The sequence below is a fragment of the Somniosus microcephalus genome, chromosome 20 (assembly GCF_052327205.1).
Source record: "Somniosus microcephalus isolate GS21.2 chromosome 20, FLI_Smic_1.0, whole genome shotgun sequence".
NCBI lineage: Eukaryota > Metazoa > Chordata > Chondrichthyes > Squaliformes > Somniosidae > Somniosus > Somniosus microcephalus.
In genome coordinates this window covers 71609798-71630707 of record NC_141006.1, presented here as the reverse complement: position 1 = coordinate 71630707, position 20910 = coordinate 71609798, and the positions used below count along the sequence as shown (strand labels likewise).

The following is a 20910-nucleotide window of genomic DNA, read 5'->3' as shown; positions in this document are numbered from 1 at the left end:
TATATAACAGCCATACTAAGGCGGCCCCAGGTTCAATTCCTAATTGGAGTAAGGTGCTACAATTCGCTCAGTGCCCCAGACTGACAGGGAAGAATCAGCCTCAGATGCGGTTTCTAGCTACCGGTGTTTACTGTGTGCGGAACACTGATCCTCAAAATACCCTCAGTCAGTGTCTCAGCTCACAGACAACTGGCAGGAAATTCTTTGGGGTTTTTCACCCCGCCCCCCACACAGCGCCGCCTTAACTTCAGCAGCAGTCAGTTTCTGTAGGAAAACAGGGTTTCCAAAGTGATGACGATGGAGTGGGAGAAGGCCCGAAGAAATTCACAGCCCAAGTGTTAAACTAAAGGAGGACAGGGCGCTAAAATAACTGAAGCAATTCTTGGAGACAATGACAAATGAAGAAAATAGAATTAAAAAATAAAGCTTCATTGCATTAAGCTGTCCTGATCCAGCAGAAGATTAAAAAAAACACTATTGTATTAAATAGAGTTTGGAAGTTACAAATGAGAAAAGGGACCAATCAGATGGCACTTGTTATTCTACGTGTTGATATTTAGTAGCGAGGGTTAAGAAGACGTGTCCACTTTGGCACAAGGCTGCAATAAGCTGGATCCCCCTATGTTGCGGCAGTAAATATCGGTTTTCATGGCTGAAGGGGCAGCGTCCAATCACATGCATTTTCTTGAATGATCCATCACGTAATGCCGTATTCATTTTGTTTCTCTCCATTTGCTGGTGAAGCATGATTCTTGCACACGGCTATGACTAGAATTAAAATTATAAATTCAATAGCAAAGAGAGTGACTGCAAGCATCCAGCGATTTCTTGTAAGAACGTGATCAGTTTTCATTTCTGTGGGAAAAAGAAAACTATTGATCATTACGGCAGTGGTTTCAGTGCTGGTTTGGTCTTCTATGCTAACAGTTTAAAATACAAATACAATCACCATAAAAACACGACCGCATTTAAGAATGTAATTGTATGGTGAAAGTATATTTAAACATTGGACAACACAGTAGTAGCCTAAAGCAGAAACAAATTGCACTAATATAGCGCCTTTAATGTAGAAAACATCCCAAGGTGCTTCGCAGTAGTGTAATCAGCCAAAAAACCCAGGGGGAGAAATTCAGTTGTTAGCGCCAGCCGTTAGCGCCTTAAGAGGGCGATAAGTGGGGCGCGAAGCGGCTAGCACCCGGGCGCGGCGAGACCTGCGCCTCTCGCGACATTGAGCGGCGGCGCAAAACTGCAACGCCCGCTCAGCTGCGCGCGCAGATCCTGATGTCATTTCATGGTGCAACGCCCTTGGGGCGCCCCGAACCGGAACTTCAGTGGCGCCCGCCTCCTTTCCGCCTGGCGCTCCCAGTGACTGGTTGACTAGAACGGTTCCCAGTCGCTGTGGGGGCGCTATTTAAAGGGGGCTCTTCCTGGCTTCTTAGTGGTAGCCATTTTTGCACCACTCCTGTGTGAGAGAGAGATTTGCAGAGAGACAAAGGGAGAGAGCTTTCTGCATTGAGTCAGCGCTCGCACAGGTACTTCTGGCTTCGGCCCAGAACTTTGCAGTTGGATTGATTTTTCAGTGCCATAGCCTTGAGTGGCCACATACTATGGGGGCTGCAATGGGTGGAAACGTTGGGTTTCTCCATTGCATTGAGAAGCCTCAGAGACACCGAGAGAGGGTGCCAATCATGGCCAGACGGAGGAGGGCCAACAGGCGTCGGCACAGGAGACCTTACCCTCCCAGGGTATTCCGCCAGCAGTTCTCCTACCTCAACATGTCCGAGGAGCAGTGTATTCGGAGGCTTCGATTCAGCAGGGAGGTGGTCACTGAGCTCTGCCACCTGCTTCAGCCAGATCTGCAGCCTCAGCTGAGGAGCAGGACGTCTCTGTCGGTGGCAGTGAAGGTCACAGTGGCTCTCAACTTCTATGCCACCAGCTCCTTCCAATCCGCTACTGGGGACATTGCCAATGTCTCCCAGTTCGCAGTGCATTGCTGCATCCGCCAAGTCACAAATGCCCTCTTCAAAAGGAGACGTCAGTACATTTCCTTCCCCATGACCCTGGACAAGCAGCAAGAGCGCGCAATGAGATTTGCAACAATAGCAGGCTTCCCCATGGTCCAGGGCGCCATTGCCTGCATGCATGTGGCTTTGCGGGCGCCTCAAGAGAAAGCCGAGGATTACCGCAACCGGAAGGGGTTCCACTTGTTGAACGTGCAGTTGGTGCGTGACCACAGACAGCTGATACTAGCTGTCAATGCCCGCTTTCCAGGCAGCAGCCACGACACCTTCATCCTGCGCCAGACTTCTGTGGCAGACCTTTTTGAAGCCCCGGCTCACCCAGGAGGCTGGCTTCTCGGGGACAAGGGCTATCCTCTGTGCACCTGACTGATGACCCCACTCCGTGCGCCCAGCACCCCTGCTGAAGAAGAGTGGGACTTGAACCCACAACCTTCTGCCACCTGATGCACGGCTGACACCTAAAGAGAGATATTAGAAGGAGTGACTAAAAGCTTGGTCAAAGAGGTGGATTTTAAGGAAAGTTTTAAAAGAGGGAGGAGGGAAGAGAGGTTTAGGGAGGGAATTCTGGAGCACAAGCTATAGATGGCTGCCAGTGTCAGTAGGGAATTCACGAGATGCCGGAGTTGGAGCAATGCAGAGTTCTCAGAGGGTTAGGGCTAGAGAAGGGTACAGAGATAAGGAGGGACGAGGCCGTGAAGGGACTTAACCACAAGGATAAGAATTTTAAATTTGAGGCGTTGGTAGCCAGGAGCTAATGTAGGCCAGTGAGCACAGGGGGAGGGTTAGCAGATCGTAGTGCAGGATAGGAGAAGGGCAGCAGAGTTTTGGATGAGCTGAAGTTTACACAGCGTGGAGGGAACAATACAGCACCGAGAGAGAACTTCTTCTATCCTCTCCAAGGAGCGAGGGAGACATTAAGGAGAGTCTTCCCAAATATGGGAGCAGTATCCAAGTCACAAAAGGACTCGCGCTATAGAGAGTTAAAGGTTTTTGGTAAGAAGTGTTTGGCACAAACAACAGCTTTTGAGAGCAGCCTAGCAATGCAACAGTTCCATTTGTGGTCTTGGGAGATAGTGAGGCCAAGAACATTGATAAGTCAAGAGAAGTGAAGGGCCATGAAAGTTAAAAAGGTGCAGCGGTTTATACTGGTGGAACCAGAGACTGGAACAGAAGTTTCTGAAGAACTGAAAGAAGATTTCCTTTACTTCAAATGGCATGGAGATCAAGATGTCGTGATTCAACATTGTATCGCAAGACAACTGGAGGTTATGAGTACTGAGTGTAGGACACAACTTACCTACAGAAAGACCAAATGTTCTGGAAACTGATTGGTGTAGAACATCATTTCTTAATCTGAATGTGTAGTTAGAACTCCTATCGGGGTCATTGAGTTGCAGAATACTCTGCAGGGAATATAGACCATCTCCACTTTGTTGGTACGTAGTCTCAGACAGTGCAGAAATATCCTCATTTTCTTCATTGTACCAGGAAACAGTAGCCTCAGGGTAACCTTGGGACTCGAATCTGAACACTGTCCCGGATGGTGTTAACTGGATAAAAAAGTCAGGTTCCTTGTAGTATGCTGTAGATTAAAAAAAGTCATTAGAAACAAGAAATAAACTTTATTAAAAAATGCCAACTAGGAATTTTGTTCCAGTTAATAACTAATTGAATATTGCAATTAAATCTTTAAATGCACAAAAACAACAAATCCATGTACAAACAGAATAGTAGATATTGCTGTTTGTGATCAATTTGGAGATATTCAAATCTTTATACCAAATGATCAAGTTGAAGGTGAAAATCCCACAATATCCTGTTGGCAGCTGTTCAGCCAAAATCATACGTAACCCTTGATGGTAAATATCACCTGCGAGGCCATCACAGTTCAGCCCGATCCTGGAGCCGTCCACAGACAGGGCTTGCTGAATAGCAAACGGGAGTGCCAACCCTAACCGAGGTGTGTCGATTGCACCAATAGCACTGTTTCAGCAGAGCCTGGGCATCAAACCTGGTCTGTATGGCTCAGGCACTCAATGGTGAGACTCACTGAGCCATCAGGGGAGGCCAAGAAGCATGACTTTAATTTGCAGAACTGACAGAACAAAAATGAACAGAACTAAGCCTGTACCTGCAAATATTAGAGACACAATGCCCTGGCCACTTCCTTTTGTGTTCCTGACAAAGCACAGGTACTGTCCAGCATCCTCTGGTCTCACTCGGTCCAGCTTCACTGAAACGTTCCCTTGTTTAAACTCCTCTGGGAATAAGCTTGTCCTCCCCGAATACCGAGGGCTTTGGTGACTCAGTTGCTCTTTTCCAGAATAACTATAAACAACTTCCTCCGTCTCGACACGTTGCCAACTGATGACCAGCCGATCCAGTGAGGATTCACCCCAAGCTGTAAAGCTGCAACTCAGCACCGTGTACTGGCCGTAGACAGCAGTCACTGGTGCTCCCGGGGTGTGGACATTAAACTGAGCTGTGAATTAAAACAAATAGATTAGTAACAGCATTGTTCCAAGAGATTTAATCTCGAACACAGGAAAGCGCTGAAGAGTCATTATCCCCGCCTCTGCATTCTCTGCCCCTTCCCCTGAAGGGTTGAGATGTCCTGTGTTGATATTTTCTGTGATCTATTGAAATAGAAAATGTTGTTTCCTCATCTCACAAAATGGACATAAAAAAATAACTGCAGCAGCTGCAGCAACAGGATCAGTAAACCGCACAAAATAGACGGGGCTGTTTCTTTGAAATATTCTTTTCAGCTCCGTGAACAATGTTTACCTGGGAATTATCCAACTTGCCCATTAAAATGACCCAACATTACAAGTGAAACTGCTTTGGGCCATTGCTCAATGGTGAGGAGACCAACTCAAACTGCGTAGGTCATTCATTCAAACATGTGCAAGAACAAAGTTACATTTAAAGACTTACCAAGAGCCAAACTGAATTCAACAGCCACCAAACCAGCGAGCAGACTTCTCGCCATACTTTGCCCTCCTCGACAGCTGACAAGACGAGACCACTAAAAATCGTTTCTTTATCGGTTTCCACAGCTGCCAAAGACCCGCATCTTCTGGGGATTCCGACAACCCGCGGGGTTCCGCTCGTCTCTGCCGCGCTGCGCCCGCCCCCTTCGCTCATCACGCACCACGCATTCTGTGCCGAGGACGCACCTGGCACGCTCCAGGCACACAGGACCCTTTTTTTTGGTTGTACAATTTATTTGCAACTTAAGGAAACGTTAAATAAGGCTTATCAACTTAAATTAAAATAACATTGGCCAGGGTGACGATGCACTCCAGTCCCCCTGGCGCCCACCGGTCGCAGAAGGCCTCGAGCGTGCCGGCGGACACCGCGTGCTCCATCTCCAGGGCCATCCCGGCACGAACATGGCCGCGGAAGAGAGGCAGGCAGTCGGGCCGAACGACCCCCTGCCTGGACCTGTCAACGGCCACTTTCGCCAGGCCCAGGAGCAGTCCTACGAGGAGGTCCTCCGACCCGCCCGCTCCCCTACGCACCGGGTGACCGTAGATCAGGAGCGTGGGACTGAAGTGCGGCCAAAATTTGAGGAGCAGCCCCTTTAGGTAGTGCAACAAGGGGCTGCAACCTCTCACATTCCATATAAACATGAACTACGGTCTCCTCAAGGCCGCAGAAAAGGCAGGCGACCTGGGAGTCCGTAAACCTACTTACCAGGCACTGACGTCATTGCCCAGCTGAACACCAGACACTGCCCCGCGAGCAGAGAGCCAGAGAATCAGAGAATGGTTGAAGCAAGACAGACTTGCATTTCTCCAGCGCCTTTCATGACCACCAGACATCTTGAAGCGCTTTACAGCCAATGAAGCACTTCTTTTTTGGAGTGTAGTCACTGTTGTAATGTGGGAAATGCGGCAGCCAATTTGCGCACAGCAAGCTCGCACAAACACCCACTTTATGATTGTACCCTTTAGTTTATATTGCCTCTCCTCATTCTTTCACATTTCACCACATTATACTCCATCTGCCAGATTTTTGTCCACTCACTTAGCCAACCCTGTCCCTTTGGAGATTCTTTGTGTCTTCCACACAATTTGCTTTCCCACCTATCTTTGTATCATTAGCAAATTTGGCTACATTACACTCGGCCCCTTCATCCAAGTCATTAATATAGATTGTAAATAGTTGCGGCCCCAGCACTGATCCCTGTGGCACCCCACTAGTTACAGTTTGCCAACCTGAAAATGACCCATTTATCCTGACTCTCTGTTTTCTGTTAGCCAATCCTCTATCCATGCTAATATATTACCCCCAACCCCGTGAGCTCCTATCTTGTGAAGTAACCTTTTATGTGGCACCTTATCGAATGCCTTCTGGAAATCCAAATACATGACATCTACTGGTTCCCCTTTATCCACCCTGCTCGTTACATCCTCAAAGAACTCCAGCAAATTTGTCTAACATGATTTCCCTTTCATAAAACCATGCTGACTCTGCTTGACTATATTATGATTTTCTATATGTCCTACTACCACTTCCTTAATGATGGACTCCAGCATTTTCCCAATGACAGATGTTAGGCTAACTGGTCGATAGTTGCCTGCTTTCTGTCTCCCTCCTTTCTTAAATAGGGGTGTTACATTTGCGGTTTTCCAGTCCGCTGGGACCTCTCCAGAATCCAGGGAATTTTGGTAGATTACAACCAATGCATCCACTATCTCTGCAGCCACTTTTTTTAAGACTCTAGGATGCATGCCATCGGGTCCAGGGGACTTGTTCACCTTTAGTCCCATTAGTTTGCCTAGTACTTTCTAGTGATAGTGATTGTTTTAAGTCCCCCCTGTATTGATTTCTTTGTGGGTTCAATGACGAGACATTTATGAAAGAGAATGTCTTTTAATCTAAAGTCTGTTCAACTCTTTATACAGCTTTACAGGAGACACGGTGCTAGTGATGCATCTAGAACGAAACTGAAACTAAACTGAACTGCCTTGCTTGTCTCGGTCACATGCCCTCTGCTGGTCAGGCACAAGCAATCAATACATGCAAACATGCTGTTAAGGCATCATAATCGAACAGGCAAATACCATCTCTATTTGCTGATATCATTACATCTCCTTTTCTTAAAACAAAAGTATTTTACTTTTAACTAACAACATGTTTTCTTTGTATTAATCTGCATTTTAACTGTAACACTTAATGAACTTACATTATCATTATCATGATCAAGGTTTTTTAACCTTGCTTTGTGTGTTCACATGAAATATGTCAATACACTAGAACTTGAAGAAAGAATAAGATAACATTACTTCCTTCTATAACAATAGTCCTTAAATTTGCTCAATGAGTCTCTCAGGAGGCTTCACGTGTCTTGAGGATTTTCTGATTGATTGTCCTTGAATCTGAGTTGTTGCCTCAGATGATTGGTTCTCAGCTGTGTGATCAGGTTGTTCAACAGTATCAGTCTCTTGACCTGCTGTGGCTGGTCCCATGAGAAGATCTCGACAATTTCTTCTCAGAACAGCACCCTCATCTGTCTGAATGGTGTATGATCTTGGTTGAACTTCACTCAGGACAGTTCCCTTCTGAGTCCATGTGTTTGTTTTGTCTTTGAACCTTACTTGGTCACCAGTGTGGAGTTCAGGTAGGTTTTGTGTTCCTCTGTCATAGTAGTACTTTTGCTTTTCTTTCTGTTCTTTGAACTTCCTCACTTTCTCCCCTTCTTTTGTTTTCAGGAGGTTCTCCGGGATGGGTAGGTTTGACCTTAGCCGATGTCCCATAAGGAGTTGGGCTGGTGACATACCACACTCGAGTGGCGTTGTGCGGTATACAAGCATGCTCTGGTAGAAGTCAGTTCCACTGTCTTTTGCCTTGTACATCCGTCTTTTCACTGTGTTTGCGGGCTCTCCTGGGTCAACAGCTCTGGACAACGTGTCTGCTGTATACATCAGCTTACCCGGTGTGTACGCAACATTCAGTTCATCATAGACTGTCTCTCCTTCGCTTTCCACAACGAGGACTCTCTTTACCAGGTTCAGTCTCTCACAGGCTTTTAAACCTAGTATGGCTTGCACATCCTTTGGCACCACGAATAATGCTAGCGTGTGCTCTCTGTCCTTGTGTGTTACTTTGACAATGCATCTTCCTTTCACTGGTATATCAGTACCTGAGTATCCTGTCACTTTCACTTTTATTCCATGTATCTTTGGTCTGGGTCTAATTTTCTTAAAATCAGTCTCTGATATCACATTAACTTGTGCTCCAGTATCCAATTTAAATGGAATGTGTATGTCATTCACTTTTAGTGTCAACATCCAGTCTCTTTCTTCTTTTTTGTTTTCAGACACAACATCTACATAGAACTCCTCTATCTCGCTTTCATCTACTGTATGGACCTTGCTTTGTTGCGCTTGGTTCTTACAGCAACGGGCATAATGGTTGTTCTTGTTGCAACTATTGCATGTTTTACCATATGCTGGACACTTTCTTGGTGGATGCTGTGTACCGCATCGACTACATGACTTTCGATTGTCCCTTTCATTTTCGTTCGCTGGCCACGCCTCTTTTTTCACATTGGCGCTCTTTTTGTTAAACGGTTTGTATCCGTTCATTCTCACTGCATCCACGTTGCAGCTATTGTCACTGAACAGCTCCTTTGCCTGCAACTTCACAGTCTCTGTAGCCCTACACAGTGCTATGGCTTTTCCCAGGTCTAGATCTTGCTCTCTTAGCAGTCTTTCCCTTAGACCATTATCTGGAATACCACACACCAGTCTGTCTTTTATCAGCGAGTCTGTCAGTCCCCCAAATTCACACAATTTGCTTCGGTTTCTCAGTTCAGTCACATACTGATCAACAGTCTCACCCGTTTTCTGAACACATGAAAAATCTGTGCCTCTCAAACGTCACGTTACGTTTAGGTATGCAGTAGGCCTCAAACTGTTCCATTATTTTATCTAGCTTCATTTTGTCTCCATCAACAGCGAATGTGAAGTTATTATACACCTCCAGCGCTTCATCACCCACGACATGTAAGAACAGTGACGATTTATTTTTATTACTTTTCTCGTCAGCTCCGATTGCCGCTAAATACAACTCTAAACGTTGTTTGAATCTCCTCCAATTTTCAGCCACATTACCTGTCAACTGAAGCATCGCCGGTGGGCGTAAACCTTCCATTTTTCACTTCGTTAGCTATTCTCCAATGGTAAGCAACGATGTTCTCTTTTGGCTTGCTAATTTGTGGAGAGCTGATTTAACTTCAGATTTTTTCTCTTCATCTCTTTCAATCACTTCTGACACCATGTATTGATTTCTTTGTGGGTTCAATGACGAGACATTTATGAAAGAGAATGTCTTTTAATCTAAAGTCTGTTCAACTCTTTATACAGCTTTACAGGAGACACGATGCTAGTGATGCATCTAGAACGAAACTGAAACTAAACTGAACTGCCTTGCTTGTCTCGGTCACATGCCCTCTGCTGGTCAGGCACAAGCAATCAATACATGCAAACATGCTGTTAAGGCATCATAATCGAACAGGCAAATACCATCTCTATTTGCTGATATCATTACACCCCCCACCCAAATAGCCCCTTGATTATCCATTATTGGGATGCTTTTATTGTCTTCTACCGTGAAGACCGATACAAAATATTTGTTCAAAGTCGCCACCATTTCCCTGTTTCCCATTATTAATTCCCCAGACTCATCCTCTAGGGGACCAACGTTTACTTTAGCTACTCTCTTCCTTTTTTATACTTGTAGGAGCTCTTACTGTCTGTTTTTATATTTCTTGCTAGCTTACTCTCATAAGCTATCTTCTCTCTCTTTATCGTTTAGCTGTCCTTTGCTGCTTTTTAAAAATTTCCCAATCCTCTGGCCTTTCCCTATTCTTTGCAACATTGTATGCTTTTGTTTTCAATTTGATACCATCCTTTACTTCCTTAGTTAGCCACGGATGGTTCATCCTTCTCTTAGAGTCTTTCTTTCTCACTGGAATATCTCCTTAAATGTTTGCCACTGCTTTTCTTACCCTGTAATATATTTTCCCAGTCCACTTTAACCAAGTCTGCCTTCATAACTTTGTAATTACTTTTGTTTAAGTTCAGGACACTAGTTTGGGACCTAGCTTTCTCACCCTGAAACAGAGCTACACCACTTCCTTTTCCTTACGAAATGGCAAATAACCCTGAATATTCAGTTCCCATCCTTGGTCACCTTGCAACCACATCTCTGTAGGGGCTATCAGATCATACCCATTTATTTCTATTTGCGCTGTCAACTCATCTATCTTGTTACGAATGCTGCGTGTGTTCAGATGTAGAGCTTTTAATTTTGTCTTTTTACCATTTTTCCCTACTCTGACCCCTCTTTCTGATGCACTCTTGTGTATACGCTCTGTCCCTTCCTGTCACAGTCTGGTTATCATTACCCTGCACTTTTGCCTTCTCATTTTTCTTTGACTTTTTAAATTTCCGCTCAGCATATCCCTCCCCACCCCACTATTTAATTTGTCCCAAAGCACTTTACAGTCAATGAAGTACTTTTTGAAGTGCAGTCACTGTTGTAATGTGGGAAACACGGAAGCCATTGCGCACAGCAAGCTCCCACAAACAGCAATGTGAAAATGACCGGATAATCTGTTTTTTTTTTAAGTGATGCCGGTCGAGGGAAATATATTTGCCCAGGACACCAGGGAGAACTCCACAACCTTCCTCAAAATATTGCCATGGGATCTTTTATATCCACAGGAGAAAGCAAACTCAGTTTAACATCTCATGCGAAAGGCAGCACCTCCAACAGTGCAGCACTCCCTCAGCACTGCACTTGACCGTCAGCCTAGATTTATGTGCTCAAGTCCCTAGAGTGGGACTTCAACCCACAACCTTCTGACTCAGAGGCAAGCGTGCTACATAGAAACATAGAAAAATAGGAGCAGGAGTCGGCCATTCGGCCCTTCGAGCCTGCTCCGCCATTCAATATGATCATGGCTGATCCTCTCTCTCAATACCATATTCCTGCTCTCTCCCCATACCCCTTGATGCCTTTTGTGTCTAGAAATCTATCTATCTCCTTCTTAACTATATTCAGTGACTTGGCCTCTACAGCCCTCTGTGGTACAGAATTCCACAGGTTCACCACCCTCTGAGTGAAAAAATTTCTCCTTATCTCAATCCTAAATGTCCTTCCCTGTAACCCCTCGTTCTAGACACCCCAGTCAGGGGAAAACATCCTCCTTTGATCCAGTCTGTCTAGCCCTGTCAGAATTTTATACGTTTCAATGAGATCCCCTCTCATTCTTCTAAACTCTAGTGAATACAGGCCTAGTCGACCCAATCTCTCCTCATACAACAGTCCTGCCATCCCAGGAATCAGTCTGGTGAACCTTCGCTGCACTCCCTCTATGGCAAGCATATCCTTTCTTAGGTAAGGAGACCGAAACTGCACAAAGTACTCCAGGTGTGGTCGTACCAAGGCCCTGTATAACTGTAGTAAGACACCCTTGCTCCTGTACTCAAATCCTCTTGCAATGAAGGCCAACATACCATTTGCCTTCCTAACTGCTTGCTGCACCTGCATGTTTGCTTTCAGTGACTGGTGTACAAGGACACCCAGGTCCCTTTGTACATCAACATTTCCCAATCTATCCCCATTTTAATAATACTCTGCCTTTCTGTTTTTCCTACCGAAGTGGATAACTTCACATTTATCCACGTTATACTGCATCTGCCATGTATTTGCCCACTCACTCAACTTGTCTAAATTACCTTGAAGCCTCTTTGCATCATCCTCATAACTCACAATCCCACCTAGTTTCATGTCGTCAGCAAACTTAGAAATATTACATTTGGTTCCCTCATCCAAGTCATTGATTTGTATTGTGAATAGCTGGGGCCCAAGCACTGATCCCTACGGTACCTCACCAGTCACCGCCTGCCACCCCGAAAGAGACACATTTATTCCTACTCTCTGTTTCCTGTCTGTTAACCAATTTTCAATCCATGTCAGTATATTACCCCCAATCCCATGTGCTTTAATTTTGCACACTAACCTCTTATGTGGGACTTTAACAAAGCCTTCTGAAAGTCCACATCCACTGGTTCTCCCTTATCTATTCAACCAGTTACATCCTCAAGAAACTCCAGTAGGTTTGTCAAACACAATTTCCTTTTCATAAATCCATGTTGACTTTGTCTAATCCCATTGATATTTTCTAAGTGTCCTGTTATCACATCCTTTATAATAGACTCTAGCATTTTCCCTACTACTGATGTTAGGCTAACCGGTCTGTTGTTCCCCGTTTTCTCTCTCCCTCCTTTTTTAAATAGTGGGGTTACATTTGCCACCCTCCAATCTGCAGGAACTGTTCCATAATCTGTAGAATTTTGGAAGATGACAACCAATGCATCCACTATTTCCATGACTACCTCTTTTAGTACTCTGGGATGCAGATTATCAGGCCCTGGGGATTTATCGGCTTTCAGTCCCATTAATTTCTCCAACACTATTTTTTTACTAATACTAATTTCCTTTAATTCCTCCTTCTCACTAGACCCTTGGTTCCCTAGCATTTCTGGGAAGTTATTTGTGTCCGCTTCTGTGAAGACAGAACCAAAGTATTTGTTTAATTGCTCTGCCATTTCCTTGTTCCCCATTAAAAATTCTCCCGTTTCTGACTGTAAGGGACCTACATTTGTCTTCACTAATCTTTTTCTTTTTATATATTTGTAGAAGCTTTTACAGTCCGCTTTTATGTTCCTTGCAAGTTTACTCTCATACTCTATTTTTCCCCTCTTAATCAATCTCTTGGTCCTTTTTTGCTGAATTCTAAACCATTCCCAATCCTCAGGCTTGCTACTTTTTCTGGCAACTTTATATGACTCCTCTTTGGATCTAATACTATCCTTAATTTCTTTTGTTAGCCATGGTTGGGCCACTTTTCCTTTTGTGTTTTTGCACCAGAAAGGAATGTATAACTGTTGCAATTCATGCATTCCTTCCTTAAAGGTTAGCCATTGCCTATCCACTGTCATGCCTTTTAATGAAGCTCCCTAATCTATCATAGCCAACTCCCTCCTCATACTTTCGTAGTTTCCTTTGTTTAGATTTAGTACACTAGTTTCGGATTGGACTACTTCACTTTCCATCTTAATGATGAATTCTATCATGTTATGGTCACTCTTCCCGAAAGGACCCCGCACAACAAGATTATTAATTAACCCCTTCTCATTGCACAATACCCAATCTAGGATAGCCTGTTCCCAAGTTGGCTCCTCAACGTACTGGTCCAAAAACCCATTTCGTGCACAGTCCAAGAATTCATCCTCCACAGTGTTATTGCTAATTTGGTTTGGCCAGTCTATATGTAGATTAAAGTCACCCATGATTACTGTAGTACCCTTGTTACATGCACCTCTAATTTCCTGTTTGATGCCATCCCCTACGTTACCACTACTGTTTGGAGACCTATAGACAACTCCCACCAATGTTTTCTGCCCTTTGGTGCTTCTTAGCTCCACCCAGACTGATTCTATATCTTGATTTTCTGAGCCAATATCCTTTCTCACTATTGCTCTGATTTCATCCTTTACTAACAAGGCCACCCCACCTCCTTTTCCTTTTTGCCTGTCCTTCCTAAATATCGAATATCCTTGGATATTCAGCTCCCAGCCTTGGTCACTGTGGTAAACCACTGTTACACATGCCTGTGTGGGTGTTTGTATTCCACTGTGTACATGTCTGTACATGCCTCGGCTGACTCCTCCCACGAGTCCAGGTATAAAGGTGACTGCTCCACAGTCCCTCTGTATTCTGGACTGGTCGACCACTCGAGGCACACCTTCATTCTCTTGTTAATAAAAGCCTGTTAGTTACTCGCTTAACCTCAGTCTTTTGAGTAATTGATAGCGCATCAATTTTATTAACAAGATTTTTTATAATGGAGAAGATCCTCACACCAGCATGCCTGGACTTAGACCATCGGGAGGCGGACGCATCCACCAAGTTTGCTCACTGGCTTAGGTGCTTTGAAAGATTCCTGATCGCCTCCGCTGCAACGGTCAAATCGGATGAGGACAAACTGGATGTCCTGACCTCCAAAATGAACCACCGAGCATACTCGGTCATCCAGGACGCGACCTCGTACACAGCTGCTCTCAAGCTCCTCAAGGACCAGTACACGCGCCCAGTGAACGAGGTGTACGCCAGGCACCTCCTGGGGAGTCGTAAACAACAACCTGGGGAATTGACCGAGGAATACCTTCAGGCACTGTCTGTGCTTGGCCGGCCTGTGGTTGTAAGGGTGTAAAGGCCGCCGTGTACACAGAGGAACTTATCCGGGACGCTTTTGTAGCGGGCCACAAGTCCAATTACACCCGACAGCGACTGTTGGAGCAGAGTGACCTCGTCCTCAACAAGGCCTCTGAACTCGCACTATCATTGGACGCAGCCTACCGGGGCATGGATGCCTACTCCTCTGCACCGTGGACGCCGCGGGGAACGACAGCCTGGGACATGGTAGGACCGTCTCATAGCGCCGTGCCACCCCAGCCACATCCCAGCAACGGCCCAACTACCGCAGCAGTGTCCCAAGGCCAGAAATGTTACTTCTGTGGCCAGGCCAAACACCCCAGAGCCCGCTGCCCGGCGAAAAATGCGATCTGCTCGGGCTGCGGGAAGAAGGGACACTACGCCAGCGTCTGCAGGGCCAAAGCCACCCCGAACCCCAGCATGTGGGCCGTGCGGGCCGCCATCTTGGGCCTCCCCAGCCATGTGCGAACCACCGGAACAGCAGCCATTTTGGACGCCTCCAGCCACATGGGGATCATGGACGCCACCATCTTGGACGCCAGCCGGGACGCAGCAGGCCCCCAACACCGCCTCACCTGATACCCGCAGCGACACACCGACCCCTACGCTGGCCTCCGTTACGCTGGACCAAGCGAGACCGCACCAACTGGCCCGGTCCACAATGGACATTAAGGTAAATGGTCACGAAACAACCTGCCTTTTTGACTCTGGGAGCATGGAGAGCTTCATCCACCCCGACATGGTGCGGCGTTGCTCTCTCCCAGTCCTGCCTGCGCACCAGCGGATTTCTATGGCCTCCGAGTCCCAGTCGGCGGACATTGGCGGCTACTGCGTGGTGACACTCTTAGTAGACGGGACTGTGTACGATAATTTTAAACTTCTGGTCCTGCCCCACCTCTGCGCTGCCGTTCTACTGGGGTTAGATTTTCAGTGCCACCTTAAAAGTGTTACGATGGCGTACGGTGGACCCCTCCCCCCACTCACAGTCCGCAGCCAGCAGCTTCCAAATTGCCCGCCGCGCACCAGGTGCAACCTCTCCACACTCAGAGTCACCCCCCCCCCACTGTTTGCTAACCTCACCCCCGACTGTAAGCCCATCGCCACAAAGAGCAGGCGATACAGTGCCGGGGACAGGGTTTTCATTAAAACCGAAGTGGAGCGGTTCCTGAAGGAGGGGATTATTGAGGGCAGCACCAGCCCCTGGCGAGCCCAGGTTGTGGTCGTTAAGACCGGCGAGAAGCAGCGCCTGGTCATCGACTACAGCCAGACAATAAATCGCTACACCCTGCTGGACGCTTACCCACTCCCCCGCATAGCTGATATGGTCAACCAGATCGCGCAGTACCGCGTCTTCTCGACCATTGACCTGAAATCAGCGTACCACCAGCTCCCTATCCGCCCTGAGGACCGCCAGTATACTGCTTTTGAGGCAAACGGCCGCCTCTATCACTTCCTTAGGGTTCCCTTTGACGTCACCAACGGGGTCTCCGTCTTCCAAAGGGAGATGGACCGGATGGTCGATCAAAATGCGTTGCAGGCCACTTTCCCATATCTGGACAATGTGACCATCTGCGGCCATGACTTGCAGGACCATGACGCAAACCTCGAAAAATTCCTCTGCACCGCCCAACTCCTGAACCTGACGTATAACAAGGAGAAGTGCATATTCCGCACAACCCGCCTCGCCATCCTTGGCTGTGTTGTGGAACACGGAGTCATCGGTCCCGACCCTGACCGGATGCGTCCCCTTATGGAACTCCCACTGCCCCACTGCCTCAAGGCCCTGAAGAGGTGCCTAGGGTTTTTCTCCTATTACGCCCAGTGGGTCCCCTACTATGCGGACAAGGCCCGTCCGCTGATCAAGTCCACCTCTTTTCCCTTGACGGCAGAGGCCCGGTTAGCCTTCCACCGTATCAAGGAAGACATTGCCAAAGCCACCATGCACGCAGTGGACGAATCCATCCCTTCCAGGTGGAAAGCGACGCGTCCGACTTTGCCCTGGCCGCTACCCTTAATCAGGCGGGGAGACCCGTGGCCTTCTTTTCATGAACCCTCCAGGGCCCGGAGACCAGACACTCCGCTGTTGAGAAGGAGGCCCAGGCTATTGTGGAGGCTGTGCGTCATTGGAGGCACTACCTGGCCGGAAAACAATTTACCCTGCTCACTGACCAGCGTTCCGTTGCTTTTATGTTTAACAACAAGCAGAGGGGCAAAATCAAAAACGACAAGATCTTGAGGTGGAGAATCGAACTTTCCACCGACAATTACGAGATCTTGTACCGGCCCGGGAAGCTCAATGAACCCCCGGATGCTCTATCGCGTGGCACCTGCGCCAGCGCGCAGATCGATAGACTGCGGGCCCTCCACAATGACCTCTGCCACCCGGGGGTCACCAGGTTCTTCCACTTCATCAAGGCCCGCAACCTGCCTTACTCCATTGAGGAGGTCAGGACCATGACCAGGAACTGCCAAGTCTGCGCTGAGTGCAAACCGCACTTTGATAGACCAGACAGGGCTCACCTGATAAAAGCCACTCGCCCCTTCAAGCGCCTGAGCGTTGATTTTAAAGGGCCTCTCCCCTCCTCCGACCGCAATGTGTACTTCCTCAACATTATTGATGAGTACTCCCGTTTCCCGTTCGCCATCCCCTGCCCGGACATGACCAGTGCCATGGTCATTAAATGTCTGAACGACCTCTTCACCCTGTTCAGTTTCCCCAGCTATATCCATAGCGACCGGGGCTCATTGTTTATGAGCGACGAACTCCGCCAGTACCTGCTCGCTAGGGGTATTGCCACAAGCAGGACCACCAGTTACAACCCCCGGGGGAACGGACAGGTGGAAAGAGAGAATGCGACAGTTTGGAAGGCCGCCCTGCTAGCCTTAAAGTCTAAGGGCCTTCCGACCTCCCGCTGGCAGGATGTGCTCCCCGATGCGCTCCACTCTATTCGGTCACTGCTCTGCACTGCCACTAACGCCACCCCTCATGAGAAAATGTTTGTCTTCCCAAGGAAGTCCACATCGGGGACATCGCTACCGCCATGGCTGATGTCCCCAGGGCCGGTCCTACTGAGAAGACACGTGAGGACCCATAAAACGGACCCCCTGGTCGAGAGGGTCGACCTCCTCCACGCCAACCCCCAGTATGCTTACATTGCGTACCCGGACGGGCGGGAGGACACAGTCTCCATACGAGACCTCGCACCCTCGGGGGCCCCAGTAACCCACTACCCACTGCCACCCCACCCCCCCACGATCCAATATCCAACCCCAGCAGACGGCACGCCTGGGCCCTGCGACCCGCTCGACACCCACGAGGACTACACACCAGTGCCCCAGCCTACGCGGGACTCGACGCCGGAAGCTTCACTACCCCTGCCGTCGCCACGTCGATCACAGCGGCAGACAAGACCTCCGCAGAGACTCCAATACACAAACTTTTAATAGACTGCACCCCGCCGGACTCATTTTTAAACAAGGGGTGAATGTGGTAAACCACTGTTATACCTGCCTGTGTGGGTGTTTGTATTCCACTGTGTACATGTCTGTACATGCCTCGGCTGACTCCTCCCACGAGTCCAGGTATAAAGGTGACTGCTCCACAGTCCCTCTGTATTCTGGACTGGGCGACCACTTGAGGCACACCTTCATTCTCTTGTTAATAAAAGCCCGTTAGTTACTCGCTTAACCGCAGTCTTTTGAGTAATTGATAGTGCATCACAAATAAAATTAGAGAGCTAAACGTGTGGCTCAAAGACTGGTGTGGGAGAAATGGGTTTTGCTTCCTGGGACACTGGCACCAGTACTGGGGCAGGAGGGAGCTGTTCCGTTGGGACGGGCTTCACTTGGCCAGTGTTGGGGCTAGAGTCCTGGCGGATCATATAACTAGGGCTGTAGAGAGGGCTTTAAACTAACTAGTCGGGGGGGAGGTTCCTAGAGAGCAAATAATAAAAATGACAACAGAGAAGGTCATAGACTTAGGTAGCAGTGGGGAAATTAAAAACCAGAGCGTGTCAGGAAGGGGCAGAAGGTATGGAGTAAAAGGTAAAGTAATAAAAAGGGCAAAAGCAGGAACTAAGTGTCACAAAACATCTTTGAAAGTTCTCTATCTGAATGCACGTAGCATTCGTAACAAAATAGACGAGTTAATGGCACAAATAACTACATATGGGTATGATCTTGTGGCCATTACAGAAACATGATATTGGGTCAAAAGATCAGGATAATGAAACAGTTTGGGTGGAGATAAGGAATAATAAGGGGAAAAAAACACTAGTGGGAGTAGTCTATAGGCCTCCGAACAGTTGCAACTCTGTTGGATGGAGTATCAATCAGGAAATAGTTGAGGTTTGTAATAAGGGAACCTCTATAATTATGGGGGATTTTAACTATCATATTAATTGGACAAATCAAATTGGGCAGGGCTGCCTTGAGGATGAGTTCATTGAGTGTATTAGGGATGGGTTTCTTGAGCAGTATGTAACTGAACCGACCAGGGGGCAAGCAACCTTAGATCTGGTCCTGTGTAACGAGACAGGATTAATTAAAAATATCCTAGTAAAGGATCCCCTTGGAATGAGTGACCATAACATGGTTGAATTCCATATTCAATTAGAGGGTGAGAAGGTTGGATCTCAAACAAGCGTGCTAAGCTTGAATAAAGGAGACTATGAAGGTATGAGAGCGGAATTGAGTAGAGTGGATTGGGAAAATAGATTAAAGGGTAAGATGATACATGATCAGTGGTGTACATTTAAGGAGTTATTTTACAACTTCCAAAAAATATATATTCCACTGAGAAGAAAAGGGTGTAAAAGAAAAGACAGCCATCCGTGGCTAAGTAAAGAAATTAAGGATAGTATTCGACTAAAAACAAGGGCATATAAGCTAGCCAAATCTAGTGGGAGGATAGAGGATTGGGAAAACTTTAAAAGACAGCAAAAAATAACAAAAAGATTGATTAAGAAAGGGAAGATAGATTATGAAAGTAAATTAGCAAAAAATATAAAAACAGATAGTAAGAGTTTTTATAGTTGTAAAGAAAGAAAAAGGGTGTCTAAAGTAAATGTTGGTCCTTTAGAGGATGAGACCGGGAAATTAATGGTGGGAAATATGGAGATGGCAAAAACACTGAATGAATATTTTGTATCAGTCTTTACAGTAGAAGACACTAAGAATATCCCAACACTGGACAAACAGGGGGCTACAGGGGGGGAGGAGCTAAACACGATCAAAATCACTAAGGAAGTGGTACTCGGTAAAATAATGGGACTCAAGGCGAATAAATCACCTGGACCTGATGGCTTACATCCTAGGGTCTTGAGGGAAGTGGCGGTAGGGATTGTGGATGCATTAGTAATAATTTTCCAAAACTCCCTGGACTCAGCAAAGGTCCCGGCAGACTGGAAAGCTGCTAATGTAACACCCTTATTTAAAAAGGGCAGTAGACAGAAGGCTGGAAACTATAGACCGGTTAGCCTAACATCTGTGGTAGGTAAAATTTTGGAGTCCATTATTAAGGAGACAGTAACAGGACATTTGGATAATCATAATTTAATAGGACAAAGTCAGCATGGTTTTATGAAGGGGAAGTAATGTTTGACAAATTTGCTGGAGTTCTTTGAGGAAGTAACATATAGGGTGGATAAAGGGGAACCAGTGGACGTAGTGTATTTAGACTTCCAAAAGGCATTTGACAAGGTGCCACACAAAAGACTATTGCTTAAGATAAAAAATCACGGGATTGGGGGTAATATTCTGGCATGGATAGAGGATTGGCTATCTAACAGAAGGCAGAGAGTTGGGATAAATGGTTCATTCTCAGACTGGCAATCAGTAACTAGTGGTGTTCCGCAGGGGTCAGTGCTGGGTCCCCAACTCTTTACAATCTATATTAATGATTTGGAGGAGGGGACCGAGTGTAACATATCAAAGTTTGCAGATGATACTAAGATGGGAGGGAAAGTAGTGAGTGAGGAGGACATAAAAAACCTGCAAGGGGACTTAGACAGGCTAAGTAAGTGGGCAGAGATTTGGCAGATGGAATACAATACTGGAAAGTGTGAGGTTATGCACTTTGGCAGGAAAAATCGTAGAGCAAGTTATTATCTTAATGGCAAGAAACTGGAAAGTACTGAAGTACAAAGGGATCTGGGGGTCCTGGTGCACGAAACTCAAAAGGTTAGTATGCAGGTGCAGCAAGTGATTAAGAAGGCCAATGGAATGTTGGCTTTCATTGCTAGGGGGATAGAATATAAAAATAGGGAGGTATTGCTTCAGTTGTACAAGGTATTGGTGAGACCGCACCTGGAATACTGCATACAGTTTTGGTGTCCATACTTAAGAAAATACATACTTGCTCTCGAGTCAGTACAAAGAAGGTTCACTCAGTGAAATAAAGAATAGATTTGCCTTTCTAATCTAGGCTTTATTAACTTTAAAATCCTGTAGCACATCTTTCCACACCCAGTCCCAACCAAAGCTAGAAAGAACTGAATTTAAGATGGCCACCACAAATCACATGACATCAACTACCAATGAGATTACAGCATATATCCCAAGGCAGGAAACAAACAACCAATCACAATACTTC

General features: G+C 46.6%; 1 protein-coding gene across 2 annotated transcripts; it reads right to left on the bottom strand.

The window, feature by feature from the left end:
- Positions 1-408: 408 nt before the first annotated feature.
- On the bottom strand, positions 409-5822 carry LOC147103409 (CD276 antigen-like). Of its 2 annotated transcripts, none has more exons than XM_085962970.1 (4): positions 5721-5822; positions 4153-4503; positions 3319-3603; positions 409-855 (listed from the first exon to the last, which is right to left on the bottom strand). In XM_085962970.1, the coding sequence occupies exons 1-4, from the start codon at positions 5734-5736 to the stop codon at positions 698-700; spliced, it is 810 nt and encodes a 269-aa protein (XP_085819096.1). In that variant the 5' UTR covers positions 5737-5822; the 3' UTR covers positions 409-697. The 2 variants fall into 2 exon arrangements, with proteins under 2 accessions (XP_085819096.1, XP_085819095.1); XM_085962969.1 differs by lacking the exon at positions 5721-5822 and adding an exon at positions 4959-5421.
- Between the last annotated feature and the right edge of the window lie 15088 nt (positions 5823-20910).